At 41.1% G+C, this 21,265-nt stretch overlaps 1 protein-coding gene across 3 annotated transcripts in view; it reads right to left on the bottom strand.

Moving 5' to 3' along the window:
• fcho1 (FCH and mu domain containing endocytic adaptor 1) overlaps positions 1 to 21,265 on the bottom strand; it is a 53,561-nt gene that overhangs the window by 25,541 nt on the left and 6,755 nt on the right. For all 3 annotated transcript variants that reach the window (XR_009129833.1, XM_058072894.1, XM_058072895.1), the window contains 3 exons: positions 14,381 to 14,434; positions 4,007 to 4,098; positions 393 to 467 (listed from right to left, as the gene is read on the bottom strand). Coding sequence is in view for 2 of the 3 variants with exons in the window: in XM_058072894.1 (XP_057928877.1) it covers positions 393 to 467; positions 4,007 to 4,098; positions 14,381 to 14,407 (194 nt within the window). In the remaining variant the exon portion in view is untranslated. The remainder of the gene's footprint in view (positions 1 to 392; positions 468 to 4,006; positions 4,099 to 14,380; positions 14,435 to 21,265) is intronic.

Genomic DNA, 21,265 nt, shown 5'->3' with positions numbered 1-21,265 from the left:
AACGTTCCCGAGTTGGCAACAACTAATATGTGGCCACGGTGACCTTGCTCCTGACCTCCGCCATGTACGACCTAATTACATTACAATTTCCCAAAGAAACCGTAAAGGAAAACATGACAATACACTGAACATTAATTCCTGAAATACTCAATTCAATGCAACAGGATGAATTAATGATTTCCTGTTCTGGAATACGAAAACAATATGATGAAAAGACCTGGAACATGTAAGAATGCTAAATAAGTGAATGAACATTTGGTGGTGCAGATGGTGCTCATCCATATCTTATAGGGCGGGAGCCATGTGACTATTTATAATAGACAATCACAAAGCTTCCGACGGTACACACTTAATGCTAACGCTTAACTCTGTATTTACGTGCACTCACTCACCCCAGTGGGCTTCCATTACTGGCCATTTTTGCCAGTTTTCCCATGGATTTGGAGTAGGTCTCCTCAATGGCAGCTCTGGAAAAGTGAACAAAAATCATCAGAATAAAATACATGGTGGTTCTTATTTTAAAAAAAGAGTTAGGTTGTGGTTTAGTCTTACCGCATACAGTAAATTATTTTCAGCAGCATGACTCAAAACTGAAATTCTATTATCAAGTGCTTATATTTGACATTCTACAACAACCATGTATTTTTTGTCAGTGCTGGGTAAATGCTGATACAAGCCATTAATGGACTAATTTAGCTAGGCTGCACATTTTTAGCAAACACCCGCTGCGTATCAAGAGCCCCGTCGGATCTACTCTGACCCCACAAACCCCCAGCATGGACTGTTTTCTCGCCTGGCATCGGGGGGGGAGGAAGGTTCTGCAGCATCCGCTGTAGAACAACCAGGTTTAGAGACAGCTCCCAGTTGTCTTCAGGCGAGAGGCGGGGTACACCCTGGACTGGTCACCAGCCAATCACAGGGCACATATAGACAAACAACCATTCACACTCACATTCATACCTATGGACAATTTGGAGTCGCCAATTAACCTAGCATGTTTTTGGAATGTGGGAGGAAACCGGAGTACCCGGAGAAAACCCACGCATGCACGGGGAGAACATGCAAACTCCACACAAAGATGGCTGAGGGTGGAATTGAACCCTGGTCTCCTAGCTGTGCAGCCCTGGTTCAGTATATTTTTCATCAAAATAGTAGTCATGCCAAAATGTTGTGTTGCTGCTGGATGTTCACAGTATCCGAGTGATACTGTCGTGGGGGTGCTGGAGCCTATCCCAGCTGTCTTTGGGCGAGAGGCGGGGTACACCCTGGACTGGTCGCCAGCCAATCACAGGGCACATATAGACAAACAACCATTCACACTCACATTCATACCTATGGACAATTTGGAGTCGCCAATTAACCTAGCATGTTTTTGGAATGTGGGAGGAAACCGGAGTACCCGGAGAAAACCCACGCATGCACGGGGAGAACATGCAAACTCCACACAGAGATGGCCGAGGGTGGAATTGAACTCGGGTTCTCGCGCTACGTGTTAACATAATTATTGAAATAAGTTACCATTATTTTTGACAGCTGTATTATTACCGTATTTTCTGGACAATAAGTCGCTCCGGAGTATAAGTCGCACAAGGCCAAAAATGCATAATTAGTTAGAAAAAAAAAACATATATGTCGCATTTTTTGTGAGTAATTTATTTTATGACCAAAAACAGACATTACGTCATCTTGGAAGGCAAGTTCTATCAATAAAAGAATAGAGAACAGGCTGAATAGGTGTAAGATATGCTAACATAATGCTACAGCTACATAAAAAATAAACAGAAAAGGTGTCCAGTGTTTATGTAACGTAAAGTCGCTCTGGAGTATAAGTGGCAGGAACAGCCAACTTATTAAAAAAAAAGTGCGACTTATAGTCCAGAAAATACGGTCATTTAACAATTCGACAAATCGATGGTGGAATCGAACTCAGCTGTGTGGCCTGCGTGCTAACCACTCGGCCCTGTTAATAAATGTTGATGTTAAAAATCAAAGCTCCGGCGTACTATTTGACAAGCACTGATACAGACACATAAATACGCGCTGAACATGTTGCCTTATAGTAGAAGTATAGTATAAAGAACATACAGAAGACGGATATACTTCATCAGCACCATTGGCGTCCTGTGGGATCCCACACTTTTCATTTCCTGACAGCTGATTTGTTGTCTGTCTCGGCAGATAAGTGAATTTCCCCTTGCGAGGAATGTGCACAGGCCCCTCTGAGTCAATGCCAGGATTATATCACATGCGTATAACACTGCTTCACTTCCTCCCAGAAGGTCATTATTGGACTCAATTTAATCACTGTTAATTGCTAATCGGAGTAGATCTAATATAAGAAAACATTTACTTCAGTAATACACTTAAGTCCACCACTTCCTCCTTCAAAAGTAGCCTGGAACTTGTAAAGTAGCAGAGTAGTGAGGACAGAGGCTATGTTCACACTGCAGGTCAAGTCTGATTTTTTTTTTTTTTTTTTGCTCATATGTTACCTGTATCTGATTATTTCATGTCAGTGTGAACAGTAGACTCCTGTTGCACAAAATACTTGAAATTGCCACAAACGCGTTAAACAGAGAATGCTGGTGATGCTGAAATAACGATACCAGCTCTGTATATCGTTGTTGTATATTAGCTTGGCCATATTGTAAATCACACTGCTACCTCGATATACTTCAGTGTATAAAATAAAACATACCAACAAATGAGTATGATGTCTTGTATTCTTTATACCAGTGATTTTCAACCACTGTGCCGCGGCACACTAGTGTACCTTGAGAAACCATCAGGTGTGCCGTGAGGAATAATCCAATATCACTTTTTATAGTTAACATTGATTAATCATCATTTGCAAATATTATGTCAATAGCCATGAATATATGGACCCAAATATTCCAATTGCATTTGGTTTATTTGCTCAAATGGAAAGAATTGAACAGGGATGGAATATTCCTTTCCATAATCCGATTCAGGTATCTTGTACCCGCTAAAAAACGGAAATTTGTCAGGGTGCGTTCTTCTTCTTCTGTTGTTTATTGGCGGTTGGCAAGCAGCTTTCGTGTGCATTAGCGTCATCTGTGAAACAGAATCTAAACCCTTCTATACGCCATTCACAAGTCCAGTTTTATTAAAAAAGAAAATATATATCTATATAAAACATGTCCCGAGTTTAATTATAAAATATTAGCAAGATTTAATTTGATCTTTTCCTGTTTAAATTGATCCCGGGTGCGTTCTTTCAGCACATGCTCAGATATGACGTAACACGCAGATCCAGACGTTCTTCACTTTTAAAAATGGAGGCCAGCAATCGGCATTGGACTGCTAAGCAAAGTTTGTTTTTGATTCAAACTAAATTTCAAGACTGGACAGACGAAAAACTGGCAATACGGAGTTATTCCAACAAGTGAAAGAAAAACTCGGGGAAGCCGGTATCACGTGATGTTGATGTTTACGTTTTACCGCACATGACCCATTGACTATTCTGGTTGATTTTCACGGCGCATGTAGACAAGAGATTGGAATATTCCTTTCCATGGATACCATTGTTTCCCGAAAGGTCATTCGGAAAGAGAAAAAGTGGTCATGTAAAAACGTGGCTACTGTGGAGTGTCTGTGGTGTAAAGACTAGCTTAGCAATGTAATATTGGTCCGTGTGGCAACACCTACCTTGTTCCTCCGATAGACTTATTGATGCACGTGTGAGGTCGTGGTGACATTTTGTAACATTTTTGGTTAGTGATGTGCCACAAAATTTTTTTTCCAATGTAAAAAACGTGCATTAGATGTCTGGAATCTGAACAAAGCATCTTAGCTGAAACATAGATCATTGCACAACTTGATGACAGGGATGAAACGCAAAGGGGTTTGTTTATAGTAGCAAAACATTTCACACAACGCCGGCAGAATCTCCTCTGTCGTTCCAAGTACACAAACGTGCAGAGATTCCCGTCACTTGCGTTACACTCCCCTTACAGTTTTTTCCACAAATACGCACAAACCTTACCTCTCACGAACAAACTCGGCGAGCTCCTTGGTCGCCAGCTGGCCGTGCTTCATGTTGTGGTAGAGCACGTCAAAGCCGGCATTCTTCTCCCCCTGCCAAGGCATAAATAACACAAATATAGACACTCGCACTTACGTATTAACACCTTTCTGGAATACATATGAAGCTACAGTAAACCTCGGATATATCGGACTCGGCTATATCGGAAATTCGTTCACAACGGACAGATAAAAAAGAACCGATTTTTCTGTAATGCATTTCCAATAAAAATTCATTGCATATATCGGATTTTTTATAACGGATTTCGCCTATTTCGGACAAAATCTCCAGTCCCGTTCCAATGCATTTCCATTAAATTTCCCTCGCATATATCGGATGGCCGCATCGTGGCGCTCCGATTCGCCGAATCGTGACAGGCCGCTATACAACGTCATTTGCAGCGTTGCCTGCGCGTCCAGGTACATTGGAAACATAGTCAAGGAAGTGCCTTTTTATAACGGATAAAATCCGATTTACGCATATACCGGATACAAATCCGATATATGCGTAAAACGGACATTTTCCGGTATACGCATATAACGGATTTCGCTTATATCGGACAAAACCAGTGGGAACAATTGAATCCGATATATCCGAGGTTTACTGTATAAGGATTCCAGGTCGATGACGTGGAATTTGATCAACCTAACGTTGCATCAAGCTTATCTAATGTCTAAATATCATCGATTTGCCCCACCGCCCCGGTTCTAACCGCTGACATCAATCATTCATCAGCTCACATTAATTCATGGACTTGTCTTTTGATTAGTCTTAATTGCGTTAATGAATGTACTGTGGAGTTAGGAAGCGTGCCATGTTTTTTTTTTACTTGACGGAGTACAAAAAAAGTCGCACATCAACTATTATCATTGTTATTGTTGTTATTCTGGGACCTCCCACAAAGAAAGAGAAAGACTACTGGAAGATATGATATGAAGTGGAACAAAACAACAAGGAGTCTAACAATAACGCTAATAAGCATTGTGTGATTTCTTTAAAATGAAAGCATATTGCCCTGAATATGCTATTTGTGTGTGTGTAAACAAAAATCATCCCAGATAATCGTAAACACGGGTGGCACGGTAGTCGAGTGGTTAGCGCGCAGACCTCACAGCTAGAAGACCAGGGTTCAATTCCACCCTCGGCCATCTCTGTGTGGAGTTTGCATGTTCTCCCCGTGTATGCGTGGGTTTTTCTCCGGGTACTCCGGTTTCCTCCCACATTCCAAAAACATGCTAGGTTAATTAGCGACTCCAAATTGTCCATAGGTATGAATATGAGTGTGAATGGTTGTTTGTCTATATATCTATATGTGCCTTGTGATTGGCTGGCGACCAGTCCAGGGTGTACCCCGCCTCTCTCGCCTTAAGGCAGCTGGGATAGGCTCCAGCACCCCCACAACAGTATCACTCGGATACTGTGAACATCCAGCAGCAGCACAACATTTTTGGCATGACTACTATTTTGATGAAAAATATACTGAACCAGGGCTGCACAGCAGCCGGGTGGTTAGCACACAGGCTTCACAGCTAGGAGACCTAAGTTCAATTCCATCCTCGGCCATGTTCTCCCTGCGCATGCGTGGGTTTTTCTCCGGGTACTCCGGTTTCCTCCCACATTCCAAAAACATGCTAGGTTAATTAGCGACTCCAAATTGTCCATAGGTATGAATGTGAGTGTGAATGGTTGTTTGTCTATATGTGCCCTGTGATTGGCTGGCCACCAGTCCAGGCTGTACCCCGCCTCTCTCACCTGAAGACAGCTGGGATAGGCTCCAGCATCCCCCGCGACCCTCGTGAGGAAAAGCGGTAGAAAATGAATGAATGAATAATCGTAATCTCAATTCTAAGCAAGAGAGAATTATGCAGCCCCATTATGTTTTTTTTTTTTAATCTTCGGATATGCGTTTTCAGTCGCTATCACTTCGCTGTATTTGCAACTCATCCATCCAACATAAATTAGACGTTTGTTCATTTTATAACCTTCATCTTCATCAGAGTAATGGGTGGGAAGGGTCTTACATTTGTCAGTAAATCAGTCATCAGTCAGTAAATAGTTTTTAACCTACAACAGTACCAAAAGCTTATGATGCAGTTTTACCCTTTCATAAACTATCAGTGCTGTTTGAAAAAAAGCTATGTGCGACAATGCACAACATAGCCATGTACCGACGAGGTCAAATTATTGTGTGTTGTGGTGCTTTTGGAATTACAGTATTGATCGTACAAACGTTGAAATTATACTACCAATACAATATTTACCTACAGCAAATCTGCCTTAGTGCTGTAGCTTTCCCAAAGATCCCTGCCTCATATTTTGAGATGCATTTTTCAGACGGCTCAGGCAAGACAGCTGCTTCTCAGGTCCTAAAATATCCTGTCGGAGAACAGACCAATTCCCAGGTACCAGGGGAATGACTGGAATGGCAAGGAAGGCTTGACCACACACATACACATACACACATAAACTCGCACAAAACCTGCACTGAGACAGACATGCTGACTGGAGTTCTTAACCAAACAAACAGCCAGCAGTTTTGGGAAGTCGGTGTGGGAAATCTGGAGCAGGTTTGTCACTTTGATGACTTGTCAGCTCATCTGGCAGAAGAACATTTTAAGATTCTGGTTACTGGTTTTTAAATGCCTTAACGGACTTGCGCCTTCTTATTTATCTGATCTGCTTTTAACATATCAACCCCCGCGGACCCTGTGGTCCTCCAGCACTGGCCTTTTAACAATACCAAAACCCAGGACGAAAACCCATGGTGGAACAGCCTGCCGGAGAGCCTCAGGACTGCGGAGACTCAAGCTTTTAACTAATATTTTTTAACTTTTCTTAGTCCTTTTTTAGTCCTATTTTATGCTTTTAGTTTTTAGCTTTTAACTCCAGTATTTCCTCAGGGGCAGGGGTTCTCCACACTGGGGGCTGTGTCGGGTCTGCTGAGGGGGTGCCATCCTTGGGTCCCTTCGACCCGGCTGACTGGGGGTTCTTCCCTTTAATGTGGGGGTCCGGAGTCCGGGGTCGGAGTCGGGGGGGGCCCGGGTGCTGGTCCCCCGATGGCACGTGTGGACGGCCCCAAAGGTGGCATTTCCTTGATCCTCAGTGCCATGCCATGTCTCCCTACTGTGTGTGATTGTGTGTGTGTGTCTAGTATGGAGGGTGGGGGCGGGGCTTTCTTAGTACAGTAAACCTCGGATATATCGGATTCAATTGTTCCCACTGGTTTTGTCCGATATAAACGAAATCCGTTATATGCGTATACCGGAAAATGTCCGTTTTACGCATATATCGGATTTATATCCGGTATATGCGTAAATCGGATTTTATCCGTTATAAAAAGGCACTTCCTTGACTATGTTTCCAATGTACCTGGACGCGCAGGCAACGCTGCAAACGCTGCAAATGACGTCGTATAGCGGCCTGTCACGATTCGGCGAATCGGAGCGCCACGATGCGGCCATCCGATATATGCGAGGGAAATTTCATGGAAATGCATTGGAACGGGACTGGAGATTTTGTCCGAAATAGGCGAAATCCGTTATAAAAAATCCGATATATGCAATGAATTTTTATTGGAAATGCATTACAGAAAAATCGGTTCTTTTTTATCTGTCCGTTGTGAGCGAATTTCCGATATATCCGAGTCCGATATATCCGAGGTTTACTGTATTTGTTTTTCCTTTTAATTGTGGTAATTGTTTTTAATTCTGTAAAGCACTTTGTGTTGCATGTCTTTGCAGGAAAAGTGCTATACAAATAAAGTTGATTTGATTATGGCGTTATCTGACTTATCACTGTATACCCATGCTTAGTCCCGAATTGGTCAGATCAGTTATGTATTTAAAAAGTACATTTCTATAATCATTATTGTGAAGTTCTTTAGGACTTTAGCCTGCCTGAGCTTGAAAAGGCCGAGAAAATCGCAGAAGATGCTTTATCAAATCAACTCAAACAGATTTTTTTTTTTTTTTTTTTAAATAGTACAGCTAAATTGTTTGAAAATACAGTAAACCTCGGATATATCGGACTCGGATATATCGGAAATTCGCTCACAATGGACAGATAAAAAAGAACAGATTTTTCCAATAAAAAATCATTGCATATATCGGATTTTTTATAACGGATTTCGCCTATTTCGGACAAAATCTCCAGTCCCGTTCCAATGCATTTCCATTAAATTTCCCTTGCATATATCGGATGGCCGCATCGTTATGCTAATCTTGTTGATGTCACTGGCTATTGTCTTTCTCCTGGCTCCAGATTTAGGACAAATATAAAAGTGAGTGACGTCAATAATACTAGCACAGCAGTGAATGAGATCTTAACCTCACTATTGGAAATAACGTAGGCCTGACGGGCGTAACAGGGCCTAGCTTAATTAACAATTTGTTATGCTCAGAGTCCAATAAAGTTCAATTCTCATTACCTTACGTCTCTTTTCATTGCCCAGTCCAGGTACATTGGAAACATAGTCAAGGAAGTGCCTTTTTATAATGGATAAAATCCGACAAACGGACATTTTCCGGTATACGCATATAACGGATTTCGCTTATATCGGACAAAACCAGTGGGAACAATTGAATCCGATATATCCGAGGTTTACCGTAGTACAATTAGGCACACTGTAGTCCTGTCTGTGAGAAACAAGGGAAAGAAGAAAGAGGGTTCTCTGTCAATGGCTCCCATAAGAATTTGTCCCTTTCCTACAGTTGGCAAGGCATCTGCTGGTGCAACCCGACCCGCGCTACGGATACTCTAGGTGAGCTGGCCCTCAAACGTTAGCAACACGCATACCCCGGAGCACCTGTTCTCTGTTGCCGACGGTCTACAGTCAGTCATTTGTTTTGAAAATAACGGAATACATTTTATCCATCCATCTTTTTACGAGGGTCACGGGGGTTATATTGGAGCCTATCCCAGCTGACTTCGGGCTAGAGGCAGAGTGGAATACATATTATACTAGTATATATAAATAGCTGAAAAGGCAGAAACATGAGCGCTTCCTTCTGTGAGTGACAAAGTACAAATATGGAAAGGGAAATGTAGCCAAATATTTACTAAAGGTGTTCCTGCTTTGGTCTTAACAATGGCAGCTTCTTAACAGGTGTTTCTCAACTTAAAATTGTCAGACATTATGGTTTTTACAGTGTGTATAAAGAAATAAATATCGTAAATAAAGTATTTAGGGGTTCATCTATGTTGCTCGAGGTAAAACGGCAAAGTAACCAGTAACATTCCTTCCATAAAGACAGTCGGCTTCTTCTTTATACTTTCGCTAATGCGATACCATTCAGTAGAGTTGTGATAAATCTTTATTAAATCTTTATTTATATCTTTATTTATTAAAATTAAAGCTCAGGTCGCATCCGCTTGTGTGGGCTCCTACAGGTGGTCCATGTGCAAAAAAAACACAACGGAGGGCAACCTGAGCGCAGCGTCTGACACCATAGCTCAGGACTTCATTCATTCATTTTCGGGTCGCGGGGGTGCTGGAGCCTATCCCAGCTGTCTTCGGGCGAGAGGCGGGGTACACCCTGGACTGGTCGCCAGCCAATCACAGGGCACATATAGACAAACAACCATTCACACTCACATTCATACCTATGGACAATTTGGAGTCGCCAATTAACCTAGCATGTTTTTAGAATGTTTACATGCAAACTCCACACAGAGATGGCCGAGGGTGGAATTGAACCCTGGTCTCCTCGCTGTGAGGTCTGCGCGCTAACCACTAGACCGCCGTGCCGCCCTAGCTCAGGACTTGAAACGGTTTATCAACATCATAACAGTTCTCCCCGCCTCACTCTCGGTGCCCCACATGGTTCCGTTTTAGGTCCCCTTTTTTTCCATTCAGTATATTCTCACCCATAGCCAAATCCTCCACCTCGAGGTCTTCGGGACCACTGTTTTGCTTGTGACGTTCCGCTTACTCTCAAAAGGTTTCTTCCCGTCCAACCACCCTACCCTAGCTAGCTGGATTATTGAGCTAAAATTAATTTCTGAAACGAAAAATGAAAATTTCCTTCAGATTTTAACGCTTTCCATTCAAGGCTTCACTTACGAGGACTGAAAACCCACAAACTGCCTTCTTCAAGTGCCACAATGTTACACTCGAGTGTCTGATGAAAAATCCTTCCGGCTGATTTATGCAACCCCCCCCCCTCTTTCCCTGACCTCTGACCGATCTCTTATTCAGCAATTAAACTGACCATTTTTGTTACGCACCAGGGAGCCCCATTACCATGACAATGATGGAACTGTCAGAAAAAGAAGAGGGAAATGAAGGGGCTCTATGTGGATGTGTAAAAATCTCCACGGGGGAAAACTTTCACATGAAGACTGTGAAATGTGAGACATTTTACTCAGATCGGGTCAAGGGAGACTGTAAATAGCTAAAAAAAAAATGTATTTAAAAAAACATTGAAATGCTTCAGTATCACTTGTTGATGTACTGATTTATGGCAAAGTAACTGAGGCATTAGTGTGGAACCTCGGTTGGCGTGTTTTTCATTTTAGCGTCAGGATTTTGCCATGGTTTGTGTGCATTCTCTGGTTAGCACACAATATGGCTTGCATCGTCTCATGTTATTACATGAATAAAACAGTGACGCATGTAAAACACAAACAATGACGAATGAAAGGGATGAATGATAATTTACATCCGCTATTAGTACTGAATGTTTGCATACATTGAGACAATGGTAATTGAATTTACTAATATGAATCATAATAAATTATGTATAATTGGTTTGGTTTTGAAAAACAGTTGCATTTGAGATTCACAGTACATACAGTATAAGACAGCGGTCTCAAACACGCGGCCCGCGGGACACTAGTTTGAGGCCCCTGCCTTGATATGAAAGTCTAATGTTAGTGCGGCCCGCGCAAGTTTGATACGGATGCTGTATGGTATCATGTACCCAGAAAAAATTATTACGTTTGATTAATGTTCATGTTAAAGGTTAAATAACTGTTAATAGTTATCCTCCCTATCCGTGTGGAAGTGGTAAGTTTTTGGCTATTTAAGTTTAAAGGAAAAAACTTAAAGGCTATCGTTTAGGTCGCTAGCTGTCTAGTTTGTGAGTTAGCATGTGTCTCAAGACCCTGCAGTTGCGCAATATGTTGTAAATTTAAAAAAAGTATAAATGTGACTATAGTCCTGTTTTGTCATGTCTATAAAAAAAAGATTATAAAACATAAAGAATTATCTCTCAGAAAATGCTTAGCAAAATATGTATAAATCAGTGGTCTCAAACATGCGGCCCGCGGGCCAAATGTGGCCCGCAGGACACTCGTTTGAGGCCCCCCCCTTGATATGAAAGTTTAATGTTAGTGCGGCCCGCGCAAGTTTGATATGGATGCTGTATGGTATCATGTACCCGGAAAAAAATTATTACGTTTGATTAATGTTCATGTTAAAGGTTAAATAACTGTTCATAGTTATCCTCCCTATCCGTGTGGAAGTGGTAGGTTTTTGGCTATTTAAGTTGAAAGGAAATAACTTGAAGGCTACCGTTTAGGTCGCTAGCTCTCTAGTTTGCGAGTTAGCATGTGTCTCAAGACCCTGCAGTTGCGCAATATGTTGTAAATAAAAAAAAGTATAAATGTGACTATAGTCGAGTTTTGTCATGTCTACAGGGCTGATTATTACTGATTGATTGATTTTCTTTATTCTTGATTTCTTTATTTATTTTTCATCTTATTTTGTGCAACAAAAAAAAAAGATATTTGAGAACAGTGGAATGTTTTATCAGAGCTTTTATTGTAGAAAATCGGAACCAAAGCACTGAAAAAGTTTGTATATTTTTCTGTTTTTAATAAATGCGTTTTTGGGGTTTTTTTGGAAAACCTGATGCGGCCCAGCCTTGCCCAGACCCTAGCTCCAGTGGCCCCCAGCTAAATTGAGTTTGAGACCCCTGGTATAGGACAAAAGTGAAAACGAATACAATGCTCAGCTGACATTTTTCATCTACGCACTGAGTGAATATTATGCATCCCTAGAGCTTTGCCCCTGTCAATGCTCTCAGTTGTAATTAATTGAGTGAATCTTCTATGATACCAATTACTGGGGAATTAAACCTCTGATTAACCAATAGGGGTAGAGCGGTACAAGTATATGTAATCTCATTTTTCAGTACATTATGGTAAAAAAAAACAACAAGTAAATGGGAAAACTCTAAGATCCATCCATTTTCTATACTGCTTATATACCGCACTACGGCCCACACCTATGGGCAATTTAGAGTCTCCGAATAAGCTAGCATGCATATATTTGGAATGTGGGCAGAAGCTCGAGTACCCCGAGAGAAGCCACGCACACACAGGGAAAATATATAACTCCACCCAGAGGTGTTGACTTTGGGATATTTGGCAAAATATGCCTTAAATGTCATATTGGTGACGGTCTAATGCATAGAAAGTACAATAGACACAAAGTCCCACAAAACCCATCCATCCATCCATCCATCCATCCATCCATCCAGCTAAATGACCAGTCAGCATGGCCAGGGGAGTTTCGCTGATCACACAAATGTTTCCTGCTAACAAGACAGTTTTCAGAATGGATCGCCTCACAGCAGAGTGTGTCAATAACATCAACATAATTAGGTAGCAACATCAGCATGGTGACGCCGAAAATCATTGAATGCGGAGGTCAAAAATATTCTCAAGAATGGAGCATTGTGTCTCGAGATACGCAACCGAGTCTGTGATTAACGGTCAGCTCATCCATTCAATGCTATGATGATTTATCGCTAGTTTCATTGTAGCTAATTTTGCCGATCGTTCCACTCCAACGTGGACACAAATACAGTAAGGATTATATTGATGTGTCGTGGCGCTTAATCCAGTTTGGCCCCCGGATAGATCTCAAGGACTAATGGCGGAAAAACAAGGTCAGAGAAAGACGTAGGAGAAGAGAAAGCAAGGAAAGGAAAGTGTATCCTCCTAGCGAACCAAAATACACACTAAATGAAAGTGAAAAATATAATTTAGCAAGGAAGCTAAAATCCAACAACAGCAAAAATGGGGGGAAAAAAATCAGCAACGTTTGAAGATCTGCAAGCGTCTCACATCTCATCATCGCATCAGAGGTACGATTGGAAGGTTTATAGTGCCCGAGGAAGAGGACAGCTCGCTCAAGCTAAGGGGCTAATTTGCCTCAAGACAAAAGTGACACCGAGAGCGACAACAACAAAAAAAAGAGAGGGAGACTGACAAAGTGTGTGATGAAGGAATTATGAGCCTGTTCAATTCTGACACTAAAGAGGACAACTTTAGTGGTTTTAGCTCCCGGGAGATTAATGAGTTTTCTGGAAGACTAATGTTTAGCTAGCCATATTACACACACTTTGGAAAAAAAGCATGTATTATTATCATTATCATTATCAGACCAGGGTTCAATTCCACCCTCGGCCATCTCTGTGTGCCGTTTGCATTTTCTCCCTGTGCATGCGTGGGTTTTCTCCGGGTACTCTGGTTTCCTCCCACATTCCGAAAACATGCTAGGTTAATTGGCGACTCCAAATTGTCCATAGGTATGAATGTGAGTGTGAATGGTTGTTTGTCTATATGTGCCCTGTGATTGGCTGGCAACCAGTCCAGGGTGTATCCCGCCTAGGCTCCAGCAAGTGGTAGAAAATGAATGAATGATGATTATCATTATAACATTTAGTACTTCTTATGCATCTTTAGTAGTCTTCAAATCACTTACATTCACGCTCACCAACTTTTATTTTATCTATGCAAGCTGAGCCTCATACTATACAGGGGTATAGTCAGGGGTCTCATGGGGGCCAAATCGCAGGATGCTAGTTTGAGGCCCCCGCCTTTAATATGAAAGTTTAATGTTAGTGCGGCCCACAAGAGTTTGATATGGATGCCGTATGGTTTCATGTACCCAGAAATAACAGCTTAAAGCTGCGTGCACACTGGACACAAATGACACGGGATAGTCTGTGTCAAAAAGTCCAGGGCCGCGTTATGTGTATCGTATATATAATGCTACCGTTTTAGCAAAGTTTCTAAGAGTCCGATGGCAGCCAAGTGGAGAAAGTAGGGCACACAACTGAAATAGATGTCGCAGGTGCATTGGGACAGAAAATTATGTAGAGATGTCATCTAACTGCTGACTAACTCGCCGAGGGACGAGGAGGGTGTTGAGGGGAAGAAGAGAGAGAGAATAGAGTCCATGTACCACCATTTCACACATCTGGGTGAAACTGACAATAAGATTAGTAATTATGATCTGTTGAAAAAAAAAATTGTCTATACAAAAATTGTAATAAACATTTTTTTTTTAAAACATCATTACCATCATCATACAGACTTCCTTACCCAGAAGTTGTTCTGAAAGAAAGCCATCGTCACTCAGCATGCACTGACAGCGTTCTGTGGAGGAAACAGAAAGAAGGTAAAGGTAATGGTAATAGTTTTATTTCATTTGAACATGCATCAGATTACAATTGAATGCATCACATAATCAGTTCACAGTTCCACATGTCCAAAAGGAGTAGGAAGAAGCAAAGCTTACTAAATCCTACCCCTACATCTGGTACTTTTACAATCAGTAACTGTTACATTTGTTCACTTCCTGCTTTCCATAATACAGTTTAATTTTTTTTTGTTTTTTAATAATGCACCTCGCACCGAAGTACGAGGTGATATGAGTTTTTTATGCGTTTATTTTATTTTCTATTGTAAAATTTTTTAATTGTAAATTAAAAAAAATTAAAAAATTAAAAAAATTTTTTACAAATTTTAAATTTTTTTTACAATTTTTAATTAGTGTTTTTATTTTTTATTTTATTTTTGTCACGTACGGAAGTACGAGGTGATATGAGCATCCAATGCCATAATGGGTACCATAGTAAGTATATAGCACATCATGACTGGTTCAAGACTCTTCATCCTTGTATTTAGCAAACATCAACTGCTTGTATTGTTTCTTAAATTGGCTCATATTTGTGCATTGTTTGACGGTTTAGAGTTTGATTCCTCATACTGAAATGCTATGGCTTTTTAACGTAGTCCTAGCATAGAAGTGTTTCAAATGTAGTTCTTCCCTGAGATCATATTTCTCCTCTCTTGTAGTATTGGATGATATTTTTAGTTAATTGGTTATTTTTAGCCTTATGCATTATTTTAGCTGTTTGAAGATGAACTATATCAGCAAGTTGAAGTATTTGTGATTTTAGAAATAAGGGGTTAGTATGTTCTCTGTAGGCGGCATTATGAATTATCCTTACTGACCTTTTTTGCAGTACATTTAGCGAGTAAGGTAGAACTGCATTAGAGAGAACAGTAGGCTATTCTTTATCACACCATCTCTTCTTAAAATTGTTTGTGTCATGTTTCAATTTGTTGAGAGATTTGCCCTCGTACGATAGAATGAGACGAGAAGAAGGTTTAGGATTGAATTGTCTTTATGGAAACGCACGCGAGACACATTCAGTGTAGGAAGGGTGCTCCTGGGGAATGACAGATATGAAAAGACTTCAAAAGAAAAGCTCAGAGGATGAGGGGGTTAGGGGGGGGACAAAGGAAGGAGGTCGACTGAGGGGGGGACGGCGAATGACAGTTAGGAAAGATACGGATTGAAATGACAGATACAGAAACGAGGGGTGTCACGAGATCTCACGTCATGGGATATCGTGAGATAAACAAAATTTCTCGTCCAGAAAAAAAAAAATTAAAATTAAATTCATAATTTTGCCGGCCACTATTTTCTGGCATGTGCATGGGTGTCTGTTTTCTTAGTCTCTTGCCTCCAAACAGGCATTTGGAAAAGCAATACTGTGTACCACTAACACATCATGAAACTACACAATCACAATAACATGAGTATATATACAGTGGGTTGTAAAGTATTCCTACCCACGAGCAACACTTATCAACTTTTAAGCAATAAGGCTTTCTCTACTGTTGTGATGTGTAATTTATCTTTAAGACACTGTGACCAACACACTCCAACAGTAAAATGGGTGTACAAAAACATGAATTATTTGTTTATTCACATCTATTCATTTCCCATAGTCCTTAGCTGCAACAAGCATAGGCATTGTTTGTTTTCTGGCTCCAAAAATTTATATCAGAATAACTAATAACTGTTAAATAACTGATGAATTGTGTGGAAATATGGGCTAATAACTATAAAAGCAATCTTCACTCGCAAAAATGTACTGCAAAAAAGGTCAGTAAGGATAATTCATAATGCCGCCTACAGAGAACATACTAACTCTTTATTTCTAAAATCACAAATACTTCAACTTGCTGATGTAGTTCATCTTCAAACAGCTAAAATAATGCATAAGGCTAAAAATAACCAATTAGCTAAAAATGTCATCCAACATTCTGGCTCCAAAAATTTATATCAGAATAACTGATAACTGTTAAATAACTGATAAATTGTGTGGAAATATGGGCTAATAACTACAAAAGCAATCTTCACTCTCTAAATGTACTGCAAAAAAGGTCAGTAAGGATAATTCATAATGCCGCCTACAGAGAACATACTCACTCCTTTTTTCTAAAATCACAAATACTTCAACTTGCTGATATAGTTCATCTTCAAACAGCTAAAATAATGCATAAGGCTAAAAATAACCAATTAGCTAAAAATGTCATCCAACATTCTGGCTCCAAAAATTTATATCAGAATAACTGAGAACTGTTAAATAACTGATAAATTGTGTGGAAATATGGGCTAATAACTATAAAAGCAATCTTCACTCTCTAAATGTACTGCAAAAAAGGTCAGTAAGGATAATTCATAATGCCACCTACAGAGAACATACTCACTCCTTTTTTCTAAAATCACAAATACTTCAACTTGCTGATATAGTTCATCTTCAAACAGCTAAAATAATGCATAAGGCAAAAAATAACCGATTAGCTAAAAATGTCATCCAACATTCTGGCTCCAAAAATTTATATCAGAATAACTGATAACTGTTAAATAACTGATAAATTGTGTGGAAATATGGGCTAATAACTATAAAAGCAATCTTCACTCGCAAAAATGTACTGCAAAAAAGGTCAGTAAGGATAATTCATAATGCCGCCTACAGAGAACATACTAACTCCTTATTTCTAAAATCACAAATACTTCAACTTGCTGATATAGTTCATCTTCAAACAGCTAAAATAATGCATAAGGCTAAAAATAACCAATTAGCTAAAAATGTCATCCGATACTTCTCTACAAGAGAGGAGAAATATGATCTCAGGGAAGAAGTACATTTGAAACACTTCTATGCTAGGACTACGTTAAAAAAAACATAGCATTTCAGTATGTGGAATCAAACTATGGAATGGATTGAGTAAGGAAGTCAAACAATGCACTTACTACACTTACTTTGGTACCCATTATATTATAGTACATTATTAAAAAAAAAAACAACCTTAAACTGTATTATGGAAAGCAGGAAGTGAACAAATGTAACAGTTACTGATTGTAAAAGTACCAGATGGAGGGGTAGGATTTAATAAGCTTTGCTTCTTCCTACTCCTTTTGGACATGTGGAACTGTGAACTGATTATGTGATGCATTCAATTGTAATCTGATGCATGTTCAAATGAAATAAAACCATTACCATTACCATTAACCACAGCCCAAATTACCACTTCATTCATTTTCCCCATCGAGGTAGACAATTAAGTGGGAATTGATCCCTGGCAAACTGCAAGAAATTTTTCAAGTGAACCACGACACAACCAATGGCTCCAGAGTCTCATGATGGTAAAAAAAAGCGGTTCTAGCTAAATGATCATATCAGCAAACAAGCTGTGGGTCAGTCAGACAGACGGATATAGCGAGCTAACTTATCAGCAGAGACACCGCAACCCCTCCGTCTGCTCATTTGAGTCCAGCCAAAATTGCACTGCCTGGCTCCGCACAGATTGCCGCCATGAAAAATGAGGTCTGGAGAAACAGATGGGGACTAATGAAAAAATTCTTACACAGTGAAAAACACTTGGAACGCCCCCCCACCACCACCCCTTCTAATTACAGCACAAAGCAGTATATTGTCACCCCCTTGTAAACATAGTAAACATCCCACCCACACAGATAGAACCTTGGGTGCTAGAAGAAGGAGGAACGGAGACAAGGTCAACACAGACTCACACCTCTATTGCCTCCCGCCTTTGTAGGTTAACAGTGACTAGCAGGGGTTGGATAGGTGTTATACCACAGGGCCATGATGTACTAAATGCCACAGAGCATTTTTGCTCTGTGCTCTTTGAGGCTGGGTTGAATGTGAAATATGAAGCATTCATTCATTCATTTTCTATCGCTTTTTCCTCATGTGGGTCGTGGGGGTGCTGGAGCCTACCCCAGCTGTCTTTGGGCGAGAGGCAGGGTACACTCCGGACTGGTGGCCAGCCAATCACAGGGCACATATAGACAAACAACCATTCACACTCACATTCATACCTATGGACAATTTGGAGTCGCCAATTAACCTAGCATGTTTTTGAAATGTGGGAGGAAACCGGAGTACCCGGAGAAAACCCACGCATGCACGAGGAGAACATGGAAACTCCACACAGAGACGGCCGAGGGTGGAATTGAACCCTGGTCTCCTAGCTGTGAGGTCTGCACACTAACCATTTGACCACTGTGCAGCCCTGGTTCAGTATATTTTTCATCAAAATAGTAGTCATGCCAAAATGTTGTGTTGCTGCTGGATGTTCACAGTATCCGAATGATACTGTCGTGGGGTTGCTGGAGCCTATCCCAGCTGTCTTCAAGCGAGAGGCGGGGTACACCCTGGACTGGTGGCCAGCCAATCACAGGGCACATATAGACAAACAACCATTCACACTCACATTCATACCTATGGCCAATTTGGAGTCGCTAATTAACCTAGCATGTTTTTGGAATGTGGGAGGAAACCGGAGTACAAAACCGGAGAAAACCCACGCATGCATGGGGAGAACATGCAAACTCCACACTGAGATGGCCGAGGGTGGAATTGAACCCTGGTCTGCGCGCTAACCACTCGACCGCCGTGCCGCCAAATATGATGTAATACAGCTAAATCATAACTATGAACACAAAACACTGACATTTAAGAATGCTTCTTATTTCAGCTTTTCTTAAAGTGTATTTTACTTTTTCCAGGTGCCATGAAGGCAACATGTTACAGTCAGTATTTACAGAAGAGCCAGAAACTGCTCCCTCTCTGTGTTATTCATGTTAATTGAACACTGTGATAATTCAATTTAAGTGGAAATGCATCTATCCTTGTTAGTTTTAAACCTAGGTTGGCATAGCATGGAGAGGAGACCATATCACGTCAGGTCGTATTTCTCAGTGAGCAACAAATCATATTTCATATACACAAGCGTGGAATGAGATGCGGGGATGTGAATGTTAAGTAGTTTAAACATAGCTAGGAAGGCCACGGGTCTTGATATTACTTTAGAGTGGAACCCCCAGGGGTGTCAAAGTCGTTTTTGCCACGGGTCACATCAGAGTTAAGGTTAGAAGACGTTTCGCTTCATGAGTTCTGAAGTGAAGTCGGTGATATTTTTTTAAAACGGGACAGAATGTAACAAAACAGTTTCCAATCCACTGAATATAACTCGATCCGCAAAGCAGACCATCAATAAACAAGTGCTGAAAATATGGCACAACAGTGACATTCTAGTGAACTGGGCATCACTTCAAATTTGATGAAAAGTAGGAAAACAGGTCAGGGAGGCTGCCAAGCAACCGACAGCAGCATTAGAAGGAGATGCAGCATATTCCTACATTTCACAGCCACCTCTCGTACTCATCATGTCTGGCTGTGGATTTGGACATCGAGAGGAGAGCAATGTTGAGAATTGTTTGTCAATGTGTACCATTACTCCAGAAAAAGACAAATATAACTTTTTGTTTCAGTTCTTTCCATAAGTACCGTTTTCCGTCTTTTTTCGAGTTGTCAATTGTAATTGTACATGTATTTTTGTACATTATTATGAAAATTGTGTATTTATCGTAGTCTCAATTGCCGTGGGGTGCAGGGGTCTGGGTCACTTTACGATGGGGATTCGAGTTTACGACCAGGACTCGAGTTGAACACAGAGACTTCTGACGAGATTAATGTCATTCCCTCCTTTTTGACATGGTAACCAATGCCTTTGACTGGGTCAGGGAGAACATGCAAACTCCACACAGAGATGGCCAAGAGTGGAATTGAGCCCTGGTCACCTAGCTGTGAGGTCTGCACACTAACCACTCGACCGCTGTGCAGCCCTGGTTCAGTATATTTTTCATCAAAATAGTAGTCATGCCAAAATGTTGTGTTGCTGCTGGATGTTCACAGTATCCGAGTGATACTGTTGTGGGGGTGCTGGAGCCTATCCCAGCTGTCTTCAGGCGAGAGGCGGGGTACCAGCCAATCACAGGGCACATATAGACAAACAACCATTCACACTCACATTCATACCTATGGAGAATTTGGAGTCGCTAATTAACCTAGCATGTTTTTGGAATGTGGGAGGAAGAGAGAACGGAGAGAACGGAGAGAACATGCAAACTCCACACAGAGATGGTCAAGGGTGGAATCGAACCCGGGTCTCTTAGCTGTGAGGTCTGCACGCTAACCAAACGACCGCAATGCAGCCCCCCAAAATTCATTCATTCATTTTCTAACACTTTTTCCTCCGAGGGTCGCGGGGGTGCTGGAGCCTATCCCAGCTGTTTTTGGGCAAGAGGCGGGGTACACCCTGGACTGGTGGCCAGCCAATCACAGGGCACATATAGACAAACAACCATTCACACTCACATTCATACCTATGGACAATTTGGAGACCAGGACTCGTGTGGGAGGAAACCGGAGTACCCGGAGAAAACCCACGCATGTACGGGGAGAACATGCAAACTCCACACAGAAATGGCCGAGGGTGGAATCGAACCCGGGGCTCTTTGCTGTGAGGTCTACGCGCTAACCACACAACCCCCATATTACCAATCCAAATAAAAAAAACAACACATAAATGCTGAAACCAACAGCCCTCATTACCACCATTGACAAGACAGAATTCCATCCACATTACAACAAAACAAATAAATAGACAGTGGAGACAATGAAAACAGTTTAAAGTGATAACCAGACTGAGCCTTTACTAAGAAAAGATGGGAACGATCAACATAGGCAGTGGTCCCCAAACTAAGGCCCGGGGGCCGGACACGGCCCACTTCCACATTTGACCCGGCCCCTTGAACAATAA

This window comes from Doryrhamphus excisus, chromosome 5 (genome assembly GCF_030265055.1).
Source record: "Doryrhamphus excisus isolate RoL2022-K1 chromosome 5, RoL_Dexc_1.0, whole genome shotgun sequence".
Taxonomy (NCBI): Eukaryota; Metazoa; Chordata; class Actinopteri; order Syngnathiformes; family Syngnathidae; genus Doryrhamphus; species Doryrhamphus excisus.
This window is presented reverse-complemented; position numbering and strand designations above follow the sequence as displayed.